At 39.0% G+C, this 17,665-nt stretch overlaps 2 protein-coding genes across 2 annotated transcripts; both read right to left on the bottom strand.

Moving 5' to 3' along the window:
- Positions 1-170: 170 nt before the first annotated feature.
- LOC146324174 (uncharacterized) lies at positions 171-13,243 on the bottom strand. Its single transcript, XM_084722266.1, has 32 exons — positions 13,139-13,243; positions 12,990-13,034; positions 11,702-11,809; positions 10,259-10,312; positions 10,016-10,069; positions 9,782-9,835; positions 9,550-9,657; positions 9,311-9,364; positions 8,863-8,970; positions 8,595-8,645; positions 7,646-7,699; positions 7,470-7,523; positions 7,293-7,346; positions 7,106-7,213; positions 6,967-7,020; positions 6,715-6,768; positions 6,213-6,266; positions 6,076-6,129; positions 5,175-5,228; positions 5,015-5,068; positions 4,859-4,912; positions 4,387-4,440; positions 4,138-4,191; positions 4,006-4,059; positions 3,905-3,922; positions 3,614-3,676; positions 2,738-2,917; positions 2,506-2,641; positions 2,298-2,404; positions 1,767-1,847; positions 1,457-1,666; positions 171-698 (listed from the first exon to the last, which is right to left on the bottom strand). Exons 1-32 carry the CDS (start codon positions 13,220-13,222, stop codon positions 546-548), a joined length of 2,478 nt encoding a protein of 825 aa, XP_084578392.1. The 5' UTR covers positions 13,223-13,243; the 3' UTR covers positions 171-545.
- Positions 13,244-13,272: 29 nt separating this feature from the next.
- LOC146324173 (uncharacterized) lies at positions 13,273-17,603 on the bottom strand. The gene is made up of 14 exons (XM_084723437.1): positions 17,545-17,603; positions 17,396-17,432; positions 17,140-17,193; positions 16,947-17,054; positions 16,511-16,564; positions 16,349-16,402; positions 15,472-15,516; positions 15,325-15,378; positions 14,927-14,971; positions 14,663-14,716; positions 14,371-14,424; positions 13,733-13,786; positions 13,504-13,557; positions 13,273-13,375 (listed from the first exon to the last, which is right to left on the bottom strand). Coding segments are annotated over exons 1-14 (756 nt in total). The 5' UTR covers positions 17,547-17,603; the 3' UTR covers positions 13,273-13,288.
- Between the last annotated feature and the right edge of the window lie 62 nt (positions 17,604-17,665).

Genomic DNA, 17,665 nt, shown 5'->3' with positions numbered 1-17,665 from the left:
AAAAGGATCATGAGCAACCTTGTGGTCAGTCACGTCACATTTGTACAAAAATCTGTTGGAAGAGATTCTGTGATTTCTGGATAAACCTGAACTTGGACACTTCAGAAGTGGGTACTTTAAGGTTGGCATCTACCACATGATGCAGGCAGTAAAAATACAACAGATGCATGTTTCACTCCATATATTCAAATTTTATTTTGATAGTGCTGCTTATCATTCCCCCTGTGTGGATGATGAGACACTGAGTTGTAATATAAAAAGGTTCCAAGTCAATTTCATTCAAACATGCGGTGCTACAAAAACATTTAATAACATGATAAAATCCAACTATTCATTCAGTTTGTGACAGTTCAATAAATATACAAAAAAAAAAACAGCACTGAGCAAATTTATCCTGATAAAAGTGTTCATGTAAAATATCAAGACATCATAGTATCATAGTATATCCCTGCTTTTTATATCAAAGAGATATTTACAAAATTTCATCAGGCATGCACACACATACACACATACACACACACAAACACACACACACTCTTCAGGGGTCACAAGAAGCAGAGAGGTCCCAAAACAACAGTGATCTCAGGGACAAGGGGAGATAGTGATGTCATCTCCATACCCAGATCTCTGACAGGAAGTAACTCCATATCGCCTCGATGCAGCTCCGTGCTGCCTTGAACCCTCACCACCACCTCCACCTGCCGAGTGATCACACAGAAGACACATGAAGAGAGCAGGTGTAATTTGTTCTCTCTGGATTTATAACCTTAACCTGTGACTGAAGCCTTTTATGGTAGTATGAAGGTAAATGATGATGGATAAATGAATTTCCAATGCCCAAGGCCCCCTAAACCCACTGACATTACTACAGCAACTGTAAAAAACAAACAAAAACCTTCTGAATATATCTCTTTATTTTTTATTAATGCTATACATTTCAAATGATATACACACTAAATCATATTTTATGATATGACATGAAATATTAAAAATCTTTTTTGTAACCCTGTGGCGCCCCCTGGAGGCCCCCACTTTGCAAATCATGGATCATGGACATTTATTGCCAGTGCCAAAGGAAGATGCAATGTTCATATATTATTTGATTTATTGATACATCCAAAAAAGAAAGGGCTGATCTGATGCAAATGCAACAGTCTGTGCTTTGTTTCTTGTCTTAAGATGCCCTCTGTGAACCACTGCCTTAGTGGTACAGCAATGTGCAAACTTTTTTTCTCCAGAAGCTGAAAAATGCTCAACTTGAATTTTAGAGAAGTAAAACTCAGCATTAAACAGATTAATTAAACTTTGTTTCACTCTATATTTCTCCCCTGATCATCCACAGTGGCTCTGAACCCCAGTTTGGGAATCACTGCACTAAGGTAAGAGGAGAAGGTTTTTTAGAGAAAGCTGCAAAACTGACTGTGTTTTTGACAACAACAAACTTTCTCAGTCTTACCTCACTTCCTTTCCTGGACACTGTGGTGAGGTGTGAAATAATTTCTCTGCCAGAGTCTCCCAGGAAGTGGATAATCCTATTGGCTGAATTAGTTATACCAGCGGTACCAGTTTGGTTCGCTGGACAGACGACAGTCATGTGTTGGAAAGATGTGTGGCTGTGTAACCGTAGAAACCTCAGCTGGACAACATCCACACCGGGGTACTCAAACTATCAAAGACAGAAATCATTTCATAAGTCTTAGGTCTGAAGTAAATGTTAGATGTACAAAATGTATCTCAGTTAATCCACAAAAGTTTTACAGTCTTACCTTCTTTCCACCATGTTGTTCACTAAACCACTGGACAGACACTTCTGATTTCTTCTTCTCTGGCTCCCAACTTAATTTAATCTAAAGAATAATTTTTGTTTTTGACAAATGTAATTAACATTGTATTTGCGCAGTTACATTAATCAAAAAGTATGAATAGGTCATTGTAATATCCTTCTTTCCTAGGAGTTATTTTTATTAACGGGAACTCCCTGCCTTGGGTAAAATAACTTATGTATGCTGCTTTCTACAGTTGGCATCTGCTAACAAATCAATTAAAATGGCAATTATTGGTCTCTCTAAGAGATTTCACATCATTGCTGGAGGAAACTGGGGCAGTCTCATCTGACCATCACTGTTTTACTGTATGTTATATAAGTGTAGTAATATAAAAGCATCAGTGTGATAACACATGTTGTTGTTGCAGTTGAAAACAAGCGACTGAATGTTTTCCATGTTCTTATAACAGAGTGAATCTGTTCCTCACACGTTAATGTTAACCCTTGTAGGTTAAGATTAGATTAAGTGTACCTGTGACTGTAAAGGGTCAATGCAGGTTGTTCCTCCTGCTGTGAAGTTACAGAAAACCTTCACAGCGTCGTAGGGACAGCCTTGGTTGGGGTCCATGTAAAAGTAACCTGAAAGACAACTGACTTGAGCGTCCGATCACTCAGATTACTTTGAGTTGTATCAGCAGAAACACATCACACCATGCTTATGTGCCTCTTCAGACACTCACCATCCTTCAGATGTGGGTGTATGAGTCCCAGCTCATAGCAGGAGGTGGCAGGGTCGTCTTTGGTTCCTTGGGGCCAGCTGAAGGATTCCTCAGCCTCATCTGCTTGAGACCACCTCCTCAACACCGGTCTGGACCGCTACAGATGGTTACATCATTCAGTAATAACCAAACATTCAATCACAATGGCTCCTTGAATATAAAGCAAAAATGATAAAACAAAGCTTGTACCAACTTTTTGTTGTTCTTCCGTTTGCTTCCACTGGCTTAATGTTTGTCTGGATCTTGCCACATTTTTCGGTTTCAATCTTGCACTGGGTTTTGTTTTGTGCTCATTTCTTTGACCTGGTTTTGACTCAAGATTTGATCCTCGTCTTCGTGAAGACCTTCGCTTGCCTGGTGCACCTGGCTTTCCCTGCGAAACAAATGATTTGGTTTTACAAGCTTGCCACAAAACTCTCAGCAATTGAGCAGCATTCATCGCCATCCATCTTCAAAAACATCTTAAAGGCAAAGTCCAAAGTTTGTTGATGTGAGGTTGTTTAAGGTTTTTTGTTCATAGTCATTGCATTAGCTACAGTAGATGGCAGTTGGCATGTACTGTAATGCCCATCAAAAATGACCCATCTAAAAAAAACAATATTAGTTTTAGTGCATGTTATCTTTAGACAGTTTTCACTGTCTTCAAAGCAGCCAGGCTCCTTTGGCAAAATCAATAATTTTACCTTGCAGAACATGGGAGTTGCTGGCCTGCATCGCTGCATTGATAGATTAGTTTGTTTGTGTTACTGTGTGACTTTGGTGTTTTAAGGATTAGTTGTGATTCACCGAAGTCACACAACAACACAAACAAACTAACACATCGAGGCAGTGGTAGACCAGCAACTCCTGTGTTCTGCAAGATAAAATGACTGATTTTGACAGGAAGGTAAAGTGGTGAAAACCGAATATTAGCTACTGTAGATAAAACTGTGACTATGGATAAGTACCTCATACAACCCCACTTCACAAAATCTGAACTATCCCTTTACACAGTAAATTACAGTTAAATTTGTTGATCAGTTCAAATATTTTTTCACTTGTTTACTTTTGTGTGAGCAAAATATCTTACTGGAGGTCCACGTTTGCCCTTTATTCCCTTTGGTCCTCTCCCACCCTCGACGCCTTTCATCCCCTGTAAAGGAAAACAAAGTAATAATGGAGCAAACTAAAAGACATGAAATACTGAAATAAAAAAATAAAAAAATTGGCAACATCAGCTGTTCAGGAAAATGCTCTCATAATAAACATAAACTGGAAACTATATCTGTGATATCAACATGCTAACTTTTCTAATAAGATCAGACCAACAAACCTGCGAAGTCATAAACAAAGATTGAAAAAGTAATAAACCGTCTCTCACCTTCTGTCCCATCTGACCCTGCAACAAAGACAGAACAGAAATAACTTCAGAAAAATGTTTGTGTTACATAATTTTTGCAGCAGAATGTAAAAGTGACATACTGGAAATCCAGGGATTCCTTTTCGCCCACGTGGACCACGAGGACCTGTATCCCCCTGTGAAAATCACCCAGTTGTTTAATAACTTGCTTCCTGTTAAAAACAATGCAAAAACAAAAGTAAAGCACAACTTACCTGTTTTCCTTCAGGGCCTCTTTGACCTTTCAGCCCCTGCAAACCAGGATTTCCCTAAGAGAAAAAATAGACATGGTAGATCAACTTAAATTATTATTATGAATTCCCTCCATGTATTTGAATTGGTTCTTCAGTGCATATTTCCTCCCATTTGTCCCGCGGTGTGTCTGTATTAAATTTCCCGACTCCTTTTCATCTTTCCTTTTTGCATTTTAAAAGTATTTCATATTTAAAATCACTTCAACCAACCTTTAGCCCAGGTGGCCCAATTGGCCCCAGCATTCCCATGTCACCTGGAAAACCCTTAAAGTGAAGGAAAGGAGGACAAGAACAGATCAAAAACAGCCTCTCCCACAACAGTTACATGATGCTCAGACAATGAAATCTGAATTTTTGTCTGATTCCTTCACATGTGTTAGTAAAATCACTGTAAACCTTGAACTGACTACATTTACAAGACTAAATAATATTTAAAATAAGTTCCACTGACAGCTTCAGCATCAGCAGATGATGGACAGACTGTATACAGTACAGAAACATGACAGGTCAAAGTATTTATTAAAACTATGAGAAACTGCAACACAGCAGACGCACTGTGCTGTAATATAGGAGTAATGAGTATTTGTAAATATAAAAAACATATTATAAATGTTTAAAAAAAAAACTCATTCTCATCCAGGTGAGGTGAGGCGATGCACTGCTCTGTGTGTCAGACTTTTACCTTCAGACCAGTACTTCCTGTCTCTCCCTTCTCTCCTCTCAGTCCTGGAATACCCTGCATGGAACCCAGTGATGATGAGGAAGTTTACCATAAAAAGTGTTGTGTTAATTATTGGTGACCTTATAACGGAGAAAACTTGGGATCAGTCTTGTTTACCTTTGGCCCCATTGGTCCAGGGGGCTCTTGTTTTCCCTTTGGTCCAGCTTTACCCTGACAGATACAGCAGCACATCAGTACCATACATATTAAAATCTGTTCATGTCTCAGTCAACTCTATCAGTGAAAAGTGATCATATTAACTTTTGTATTTTTGTACCTTGAAGCCAGGTGGTCCGGTGTTTCCCCTGATGCCAGGAGGTCCAGGTTTTCCCTGAAATATTGCAGGTTTTTAATATATTTCACATCACAAAATGCATCTGTATAGCAAACTACAACAGATACAAACACAGCTGAAACAAAAAGCCAAATTGTTCCTGATCCTGTTCATCTCCTCTTTTTTAAAGAATTTGTAAAAACTGCCCATGGGCCCTCGAGCTGCTGCAGCAACCAACTGCTGGACTGGAACCATGTCCGTTATTGTTGTCTGTACTGTGCATGTTTTGTTATTATTGTGTGAACTGTAATTTATTGTGATGTGTATTACCCAACCTGTGAAGCTGAAGGAAAATTTCCACATTTGTGGACAATGAAGATTATTATTTTTATTGTTTATGAATAAAGGAAAGTTCCCATGGGTTTACAGTGTAATAAAACTGTCTCTTATTGTTTCTCTCATTCTGCTGTCATGTTAATCTCATTGTAGACAGTCTCTTCTTTAGCTCACAGGGTTATATTTCATGTAGAGGTGTTCATCTACATATTTTAGTGACTCACTGTGCTGACTAGGGAATCGTGTTTCTAACAAAAGCACAGTCTTATCAGACAGTGCATGGAAAGTGTGACATCTGAATGGGTCAAAAAAGTTGGAGTGAAACACTACAAACAATGGTTGTTGTATTAAGCAAAGGTCGGGTGCTTGTCTCTGAGGGAGACAAAATGTTACACATGAGACTGCGCATAAAAATACAGCTGAAATGTTCTCGCAGCTGACAAGCTGGAGAATCCATCTGCAGATGTGAATGAATATTGAAATAAACCTCTGAAAGAGCTGCTTCTTTGAATCCACTTATTTCCACAACATAGGGTTGCATATTATTCATGTCTGCTGTGGAACTTACTGTTTTGCCAGGCCTGCCAGGTGTTCCAGGAGCTCCTCTGAAACCAATATCACCCTGTGGGATGAGCAGAGGAGGGACTGAATTTAGTAAAAAGGTTGAATAACAGACTAAACTGCAGCATTGTACATTTTTCTCACCGGATCTCCCTCATTTCCCTCAACCCCGAGTAACCCATCCAGACCGCTCAGGCCCTGAGAACAAGATCACAAGACAAGTGATCAGTCTTTTCCAACATTTATTAAATATGTCTGTCTTGAGTTTTAAAGCAAATGTCTTGGATTACATTAAACCAGTCTGCTCATGTGGGTGGTCTTTAACATAATTACTGTTTTTTTTTTTTTTTTTACAAGCGACCAGCTTTAATTTAAACATGTGTGCTTTAGAGAAGCCAAGAAGCCGTGCTGGCGTCATACCCAAGTAAAACAACCAAAAACAAAAGTCAGTCTTAATTTTTTTAAAATTTTCTATGCCATCTCAGATTGTCTGAATGTAGCTGCAAATCACACAGCATTCCCAAAACACATACAATTAACTTAATTAACACTATGAAAGCAATTTATTGTTAACACTTTAAATGCATAGTGATTTAATAAGTGATAATAATAATAATGTATTTTATCTTTCAAAAGGAATACTTGCAGGTTTTCCAGGTCGTCCAGCAGGTCCTGGTTTACCTGGCAGGCCTTTAGCACCCTAAAAAACAGACTTTGTTGTATGAGCTTGACACCCAGACTAACACTTAACTGTGGGTTGGGTGATTTAATCCAGCCTTTAATGCAAATGTACAGAGTCAGAGATTAAGACAGAGACTACACATTTATCTGAAGATCAGTTATATCTGATGTTTTTTTTTTTTGTTTGTTTGTTTTTTCAGATTAAAATGAAACTCACCCTTTTTCCAGGAACTCCTTTGTTTCCTTTCTTTCCAGGTTGGGCTCTCTTTCCCTTCATAAGCACATTATAACAATTACATATATGTTTTTTTCAGTTTTAGATTTTCATCTGAGCTGCTGGTTTGGTTTCCTCTTACCTTTGACCCCTGACTTCCTTTAGTTCCTGGGAGGCCAGGAGGACCCGCGGGTCCAGGTTGACCTTTAGCACCTGGACTGCCAACGAATCCCACCTTCCCCACTGTCCCCTAAAAACCACAGTCACATGCATAAATGATACTATAACACCGAATGGTCTAATTACAAAGGTGAATTAAAATATCTTACCATTGTGCCTCTTGTCCCAGGCTCTCCTTTTGCACCGTGTTGACCTCTAATGCCCTGAGGATTACAGGATATTGCACACAGACACTGCGTCACTGTGGTTACATCTTCACTCACAACATTAAATAAGAGTCACCGAAATAATGGTGCCCAAGGGCGCAACACATTATGAAATCCCACCATGTTTCCTTTCATTCCGGGAAGACCAGGCTTCCCCTTCTCACCATGACTGCCCTGAGTTGCACAAGCACACAACAGAGACAGCATTTATTAAGAAAAGCCCTAAAGCTGGACAGATCACAATTACAGCGCTGGATCATTTCAATGCAGCAGAATGAATAAATAGTACGTTACACCTTTGGTCCAGGGATCCCTGTTTTGCCCTGAACCCCTCTCTTGCCTGGCAAGCCCTGAAAAAAAGATCAGGCCTTAAGGTAAGTCAGATTTGTATTGTATGATAAGAGCCCTCTACACCATTGAATGAAAGCAGTGGTGCATTTTTAATGTATACCTTCATGTATTTGACATTGAAATGTAATTTAAAGTGGAAACAGACAACTTGTCAGCCTCTTCGTGTTTCCAAGTGGTATCATGTTGTGCAAAGCAGTGTGCATGATGTAATGTGATGACAGATGCTGTGTCAAAATCTATTTCCCCATTGATGTGTGTCCCCCCCTTACTTTACTCTGCTACGCCTAACCATTACCTACAACTGCCACAGGAAACACTATCTGACGGTGGAAAGAAGCATGTTCACTGAAGAGGCACACTGACATGGTCACAATTTTATTTTCAGTTAGGGAATAGGCAAAAGGTATTTAATGATGTGCACTGCATAGTAATGAGTAATGTAATTGCTTTGCACAAACAAGTAACTACAGGGTTTGATGTCAAGCTGGAGTAACATTAGAAGGACTCATTAGGAAAAAAAACTGAGTTTGCTCATTAATTTAGACTATAATAGAGAAATAATTTTGCTGGAATAATGTGTTCACTGACAGAGATATCAAAGTGAGGTTTATACTCAGATAGTGTCGGCATTCTGCATCCATTACACTGTTCAATCCACATTTACCTCACAGTGATAAGATAAAGCAAAAAAGTTGTCTGTTTCCATGTTGAACACAAGCTGAGAAAATGTTTTTGCTGCCATCTAGTGGTTAAACATGGTGCATGCAGCATTTGTAGCAAAATGTTAACAGTACATGGTGACCTGGATTTAGCTTGAAACTCATGAAAGTTAACACAGCCATTTTAAAATGCAATAAATGTTGTGTGGAGTTTTTTCTTAATGCTAACACATACTGGTGTTGATGGTCCAATTTGTCCAGGGGGACCAATACTGCCAGGGGGACCCTGAAACGACAAGGCATAAAACTTACGGTGTTCATTTCCAACTGTGTTATATTGAAACAATAATATACAGTGAATCATGACTAAGAGTAGCATACATACAGTTTAGTAACCACATGGCACTTGACATAAAAAAGCTGATACAGATAGACATAACATGAAGACTGGTGGCCACAATTGGACATTATTGACGATCACAGAATCCAACTGTGTTACTAACGGTGTGTCCCTGGAGCCCCTTCCAGCCTTTGGCCCCTGCTGCCCCAGTGTTGCCACCTGGTCCGAACTTTCCTGGCCTGCCTGGTGAACCTCTGCTACCTGGTTCACCCTGTGAAAGAATCATCATCATCATCATCATCATCATCATCATCATCATCAACATCATCATCATTATAAATTTCAGACTCTAAACCAAACTTTCAGCATTCAGTCAGTCATTTTTTTTATGAAGGTCAGTGGAATTTTCTTTTGCTACAGCATTATAGATGAGTTCAATACAACAGTGTCAGGAATATCAGACATCACAAGAGACACAGCTGAGGACAGCAGACAGCGTTCATAGATTACCACAGACAAAAAGTTTACAGACATTCACAAGTTCACTTTGCAGACTTTGTCATAATTTCTCAGGTCAAGTCCATCATTGCCTCTCATTGAAAATGACTGACCTTGAGCCCTGAAACCCCTGGTTTTCCTCTGTCCCCTGGCGGACCCCCGTATCCCTGCGTGAGAGGGTTAATTGGGAGGACAGGGAAGAGGGGACACATTGTTCTGTCTTAATCCACACTTCAAAAATGATAAGCATGCTCCAGTTTCAGATGTCTGTAACTTTTAAGATGCATTTAAAGGACACAGGGTATTCTAGGATATTCTAGTAAACTGTACTTTCAAAACAACTCCTACCTACCTGTTTCCCTGGTGGCCCCTTTGCTCCCTGTGGCCCTCGATTGCCTCTGTCGCCTTCTGCTCCCTTTGGTCCTTTATGTCCAGGAGGCCCATTGCTGCCCTTGTCACCCTAAAATATGAGTAAAACAAATGGTTTTCAAAGTTTGATTAATATTTTTTTTCCTCGTTCACTTGGAGTCATGAAGAATATGTAAAAGAGTAGATGACAATTTTATAAACTGACATTTACTCACAGATATGCCTTTTTGTCCAGCTGGTCCCTCAGGTCCCCTAAGTCCAACTGGACCCTAAACACAAAAGCATCAGATTACTCTTACAAATGATCAAGCTTAATATCGATCAGTCCTACTGTAGAGGCCTCTTATTCTGTGTTGACATGTTACTACCTTTGCTCACAGTTAATATTCTAAAAATGAACGAAGGATAGAAATAAAAAATCTGTGGCAAACACAGTCTAATCAATCTACCTCCTCACCATCGAGACCAGCAACTCCCTCCTGCCCGACAAGTCCTCTCGATCCCTGAAAAGACAACAGAAACAAATATAAACAACTGAGTGATGAATTAGTGACCTGATTGTTTCGGACATGGCTGCACAGGCCACTCCATCACCTTGTCATTTTTATTAACATTTTCTGGCACAATTTTAGAGAAGAAAGTGCAGCTACATGAAGCATGTTTAACAAGCCTCAGTAAAAGTAAAACTTTACCTTATCTCCTTTGACACCAGCTGATCCAGTTGGCCCTTGAGGTCCATCTTTACCCTGAATGTCAAGAGGATAAAGCAACAGTTGCACAAAAAAGCCTGATACACTTCATATTCATGACGTGCTCCTCTGTGATTGCACATTGCTACTTGCCACTTCGATCATGAAGGTGATACTGGTGTATAAAATTGAGAACTTATAGCATATTGTTTAGAAAATATTATAGACCCAACACAAAACTGACAGAAGGGTCTAGCTGCTCCTACAACACCAGAGACAGCTCCATGGATTTATTAACACACTACGCCTTTAGACTGCTAATATTTCAGGGCCATGATCAGAATCATAAATTCTAACTTTAAATTTCAGTCAGATAAAGGATCAATGAGGCAGGTAGTCTCAAGGATCGAGACTACACTAATACATTCAACTGAACAACCTCTCTGCCCCTGCACTCTCTCTGCTGTCAGAGGATGGGGGTGGCAGGTTATTAAGGGGGATGCATTCTGGTCAGTTTGCTAACAGGGATATGGAATCCTCCCTTATCCCCCCTCAAATTGCTTACTATCAAAAATCAACAATATAAATAAAATCTGCAGTATCTAATGTATCCTCTAAGACAGGTATTACAACACAATGATGAATACAAAAATCCGAATGACGTCTTGATGGTTCTGATAAGGCTGCTGGAAACCTCAGCAAAGCACAGAACAGACCAAAAAAAATTAGTCTAAAATCTTGTGATGCTGCATAGTTAACAGAGTAAAATATAACAGCCTGGATCATCACCTGACACCAGACCTGACCGGTCTGATGACTAACCCAAAGAAGAAACTCTTGGTTCAAACAGGAATGAAAGACACTTTCTGTTCTTTCATTAGATCAAGAAAGTAAAACTCAAAAGTAATTTGACATTTTATTTGGCTAATATACTGACGTGTCTAACAAAACCGTGACCTATAATATAAAAGCAAACCCAAACCAGTGTTACATCACACTGACTCACTGATATGGTTTACTGATGTAAGCATTAAACAAAAATACGGTAGCAAAGATGACTAACGGCAACACACACACATGCATGAGAAAAATCAGTATCTAATCATTTTGGCTAATAAAATATTTTGTTTGCAATTATTTTCATTTTCAGCAGCATTTAATTTAATCACTGTTGTAAAGTAAGAGAGGAAAAAAGACTAAAGGTATTTTTGTTGTCACAAGATACTTGCACTTTGATATATATTATGCTCGGGTCACCTGTGTACAGTCCTGCCCAGACAGCATGTGTGTCAGACGCATTTTTACTTGAGTGTCTAAGAGTGCAATAAATGTTTTAGTTGAAAAAATAAGAATCGTGTGAGACAATCACGAATTCTTAGAGAGAAAAATTGTGATTCACATTTTAGCAAGAATCCTGGCCCCCTAAAAGTCATAAAATAAACTTACTGGGTAGCCTGTAACTCCGCGGGGGCCAGCTGGACCTCGTGGTCCCTGGTCACCTGGAAGGCCACGGGGCCCAACCTCACCCCATGGTCCAATGTTACCCTGGATACCCTGGAGGAGAAAAATATGCATTAATAGAACTGAAAAACATCAAGTTTGCTTATCATTAGCTATGGTTCCCAACCAAAACTAAGCATTCTGGGAGGACAAACTACGCAAAAAACTTTAACACATGAGGAAAGATAAAACCTGACCTACTTCTGGTGTTGCTAGAAGGTTTTGTTAAATTTTTCCTGCTTAATAAATGTCAACAACAGGTTCTATCTTATTTTATGCACTTACTGTGGCAAAAAAACAACAACTCGTTTTAATGTTCTGGAAGAAACCAGAGGTCCCACCTGTCAAGCTACGGCTGAAAGAAATAGTAAAGTTCTTTCACCTAGACAGACAGTTTGTACTTCAAAATAATCAGGTTCAGTTCAACAGGATTTAGCATCCACATTACATTAATAAGTCAAACTGAAAAGCTGCCTAATATTAATGATCCCCATTGACATGATACAAGTGGGAAGGAGAAAAGGGTGGGATAAAGTAATAGTTATGTATATGTACTTTTGTATTTTGTACTTTTGTACTTTATCTCTGTCTCTAATGTGCAGACAAATTTGTTATGATGGAAGTTTTTTTTATGACTGCTTTCTCAATGAAAGATATTTAAACTAAAACATGAGCAATGACGGAAAATAATCTATTGTTCTGCTTGGAGAACACGTAGTAGTTTGTGTGGCCAACATAGAGCTGAATGTCATCTGCATAGAAGTTTACAAGAGTGTTGCTGTAGTTACAAAAAGGCTGATAGAAGCAAGTATAAGTGAACATTCAATGATAATTGCAAACATAAAGTAAATGCTACACACAGTACATATGGGAAACACTCAAGGCTGGAATCTGGAGATGCAAAGCCAGCACCATGACAGTCTACCTTGAAAGGCTATTTGTTTGTGCAGACAGCTCAGCTTCTCTCTCTCTAAAAAGGGTAATTCTAAATCAAGCACAATCACATCTATGCAATATCTATCGGATTTGCATGAATTTTATGCTGAAACAAATACTTTTTTTTTTGCAGAAATCTCCCTTAAGACACTTATGCAGAATCTGAAGCACATTTGTAAGACTTGTAAATCATTATAGAACAATACTGCAGTAATCTACAGAAGTTGACTTCATGAATGAGGGCCGGATGAATGGATGTGTTTGAAATAATTGAACTGAATTAATAAAATCATCTTACAAGAGATCCTCTGTATCCCCGAGGTCCAGGCATGCCCATCTCACCCTGAGGGATAACAACACATGATGTTAGTAAAAAGGTATATAAAGTGGAACTGGTACTACATAAACTGAAGCATTGAAGCTAGTAACAGAAAATAATTTACTCACTGGGCTGCCTTGTTTCCCCCTTCGTCCCTCCTCACCTCTCTTTCCCTTCACAACGAATACAACAAGGTGAACAACACAATACATTGCTAAATGATTACCATGACAGAATGATGCAGAGTTCAACACTGACTGATGCATATTCTCACAAAACTAAAAGTAATGAAGCTTTGAATTAACTGATACCTTTAAGCCTTCAACTCCCAGAGGCCCTCCTGGGCCTTTTTTACCTTTAACTCCCTAAAATCAAAACCAAAAACTTATTCAGTGCATTTGCAATTCATTCTCATGTAGTATCTCATCTTTTCTTAGCAAATTATATTACATTATCAGAGCTTTATTGCATTGGAGTTATCATTGTAACTTACTCTCTCTCCTGCCTTTCCTGGCCTCCCCTTCATTCCTCTGCTACCAGCTTCCCCCTGTCGATTGACACAAATTTACAGCTAAACAAATTAAAATATTCTATCAGCACCACATACTTCATGTGACTGGAAATGCTAAGTAATGCAGCATGGCTACATAAAAACACATTCAATAAGAGTTAAAACAACTCCTCCTTCTTCACTCCATGAAACCAAGTTGATTAACACCCACATTTTTCCCCACAGGTCCTTGGAGACCAGGAGCTCCTGTCTTTCCCGGAAATCCCTGTGGAAAATATTTAGTAGAGAATTAGATACAGTGACACTGTACGGTAAACACATGTACTGGTTCAGTGTTTATTATACAGTCTACAAAATATGGGTTCCAAAAGGGTTCTTCCTAAATGGCAGAACCATTTGCTTCTGAGGAGCCAGTTTTTGAAGAAAGGGTTTGTCAAGGGTTCTTTGTAAGACTGAGGGTTGCATTAAAAACCCTTTTCATCCAAAGAGCCCTTTTTGGAAGAAAGAGTTTAACAATCCAACAATTTCAACAATCTTTGAAGAACTTTCTCAAGGGTTCTTTGTGCCATAATATAAAAGGGTTCTTGGTAGAAACCCTTGGAATATAAATAGGTTCTCAATAGAATACCTATGGTGGGATCAAGTTAAACTACCATAATCACCACAAAAGTGTTCTCTGTAGAACCTCTCATTGGGCATTCTGGGTCAAACCTTTCACAGATGGTTTTAGGTGTAACCCTTTATGTTGAGTTCTAGGTAGAACTGTCTGAAAGCGCTCCAAGTGGAACCTTTATAAATGGGGACAAGCCAAAGAACCCTTTATGGTAGAGTGTAGAAGGGTAAACTCACTTTTGGTCCTGGGGGTCCAGGGTCACCATTCATTCCATTTGAACCGTTGGGTCCCTGATAGAGAAAGATGATATTAGTTTTAAATATCCTGGTTACCCCGTTAACAGAACATAATATAATTTCCACACTCTTTTCATGGATTTAGTAAAAACCAGTCCAGCATACGCAGCATTTGGTAGACAGTCGTTTCTCATCTGGAGGCTACATGTACACAAACATGGAGTTTAAGAACTCTATGAGGTGATATATAAGGCAGAAATATGCAGGTTGACATATTGTTGGTTGGTCTTACCAGAGCTCCAGGAGATCCGTCCTGTCCCCTGTTCCCTGGGTGACCCTGAAACCCCTAAGGTGGGACACAGATGATGTGAGTATTTTTGAGCAGATGAACTATATGACAAATTAAATTCCCAAATTCTCTTTATCTATGCTGGACTTGAAAGGTTACATGACAGTACAATTACAGAAATAGCGTACTCCTCCAAGTATTACATTTTTAAGAGAGACTCATAATTTCAATAAGTTTACTTGACATTATTTATATAATTCTTATCACCTTTTGGCCTTTAGGTCCAGTCACTCCTGTGACTCCAGGCATGCCCTACACAGAAAGTTTACACGTATAAAAACACATGATCTCATAAACATATCTGGTAGCATCTATTTGAGAGACAGTCCTAGATCGCATGATTCATTCTAGATAATATGAGACTTACTAAACTAAAAACAGACTTACAAACAGGAAACAAATATTTGGAAGTAGTTTGTCAGATCGTCATGAATTGACACAAAGTTTATATTCTACAATCTACAAATATAACTGAAAATATATATTTAACAGCTTCAAACTGTTAATTAAAGTCATTCAATCAAGTATTGTAAAAAATAGTGATATGTTTGGACTGAAGACCGTAGTCACATTGGACAGAGTAAGAAGTGTAGCCACACAGGAACCTTAATACCAGGTTCTCCTTCACGTCCTCTCTCTCCAGATTTTCCCATCTCTCCCTGCAAGCAGAAAACACACCCACATCAATAGTATGGGTTTAGCACAATGATCAGCATCTAGAATGAACTTAATCTCCACTCACTCATACTCACAATTGGACCTGGCAGTCCAGAAAAGCCCGCTCGACCTTCTCGACCCTTTGACAGGAAAAATGACCATGATTGTTTAGGATATAATATCCACTCATAAAAAAATATCCACCATGCAAATTCATGGTGTTTTCATAGGAAAAAATCCAAAACTGAAATAATAAAAGTGGCATATAACATCATCACCTCAGACAGTATATTGGTGCCTCTTTCTATTTCTATTAGTAGCAATAATTTTTCCTCTCTCGTTAACATCAATGACCAATGAATGTGGTTAGTATACCACACACACACACACACACACACACACACACACACACACACACACACACACACACACACAGATTCTACACCATGCCCATTCAACTGTCAGCCAGTGAGCCACTCATCCATTTTATTTAAATAACCTGCTAATGTTCTACATTTATGGGTGTTTGCGTTGTTTATTAAATGATCCTTATTTTATTAGTGGGCCGTTCACTGGTTTTGTCTGTTGTTAAGCACAGAGACACTTATTATTTTAAAAGGTTTCAACTCAGTCTGCTTAAGCAGAGGGAATTTAGGAGTCACTGGCTGTATGAAAAAAAGATGTTAAATGCAACACTGTGTTTATTAAACCAACAAGCTACCTCTAATCTAGGACTACAAAGGTATACTGTTTTTTCTGTACTTTTGTACATATTGTTTCTTTTCAAATTGTGAAAACTAATAACGTGAAGAGAAAATTAAAGGGTGCATTGTTTTACTCTTAACTTTTCAGGTCTGACAAAAGAAATGTGAACATCTGGTCCCTTGCCACTTTACTTTTTATCTATAAACTATAAATACTGGTATTTTATTCCACATAAATTAAATTATTTAGCATCCATCTTTGCTCTACCTTGTCACCTCGAGGCCCAGGAACTCCCCGAATACCATTTGGTCCTCGGTCTCCCTACAAAAACACACACATGTACATGCATGTACACTTTCACAAACATTAAAATTTTCAATAGAAAAAATATACATTTCTCATGATTCTTTCAACTTGCTGCAAACCCACCTTTGGTCCTTCTTTCCCCTGCTTCCCTTGCTCCCCCATGATGCCATCAATCCCCTACGAACAACGATGACGGCGGGTACAAAACAAAACCTTGATTATTACAGTTGCTACAGCATCATTTGTGGACAGGTCTTCATCATTGACAAATATAAAGATGGACGACATGATAATCCAAAGTACATGTAAGTACATGTCATTTTTTTCTCAGTTTTCACGGTTTCTGTCGTGTTCTTGTCACACTGATGTATGTTCAGGTGTTAATTTTTCTTATACGTTTGGTTTTGATTAGTTATTTTATGCTGTAAAAAGCAGGATTCATGTTCGCGATAGTCGGAGGAATATTTTTGGGTCCTCGATACAGTGGGAGGATGTGGAGACGCGTCATCCATCTTTATTTACAGTGAATGGCCTTAATCATCAGGTTTATTTTACTCACAGTGGATCCAGAAGGTCCTGGTGGCCCCATTGGTCCTCCAAGTCCCTCAAATCCTGAAGGACCTCGATGCCCCTTCAATCCTTGTTTACCTGGAGGACCTGGAAGTCCCTGTACACAAACAACAATTCACTGATGTGATCAATAAACTGATCAGCAATCAACCAAAAAGATTGACAGGATGTCTCAAACTCACCAAGTCTCCCTTAAACCCTGGATCACCTCTCTCACCTCGCTTGGCTTTAACCCCCTGGTGGAAAAAAGTGCACACACACACACACACACACACACACACACACACACACACACACACACACACACACACACACACACACAAAAACAAAACGTGCAAACAGGTTAAGATCATTAAATATCGGCACAAATTATAATTGATGTAAACATTTTAGCTGCAGTCAATATTGAAATTGCTTTAAGTAATCTTACTGGATCACCTGAGGGTCCAGGCTTTCCTGGATTCCCATTGGCTCCCTGAAATAAGAAAGTAAAACCATATACACCAACATGACTAACTCACCACAGCACATCTGAGTTCATATGTGTCATATATGTTCATATAAAGACTTGGTCTCTGTTGTCTTACATTAAGTCCAGGTGGTCCAGGTTCCCCTATTGCGCCCTCATGTCCTGGATTGCCCTGGTGAAACACACAGAGGGCAGATGATAAGAGTGACCCTAAAATGATAGCTGCAATCTACCGCTAC

This window comes from Lutjanus erythropterus, chromosome 7 (genome assembly GCF_056507025.1).
Source record: "Lutjanus erythropterus isolate fLutEry1 chromosome 7, fLutEry1.hap2, whole genome shotgun sequence".
NCBI classification, from domain to species: domain Eukaryota; kingdom Metazoa; phylum Chordata; class Actinopteri; order Lutjaniformes; family Lutjanidae; genus Lutjanus; species Lutjanus erythropterus.
This window is presented reverse-complemented; position numbering and strand designations above follow the sequence as displayed.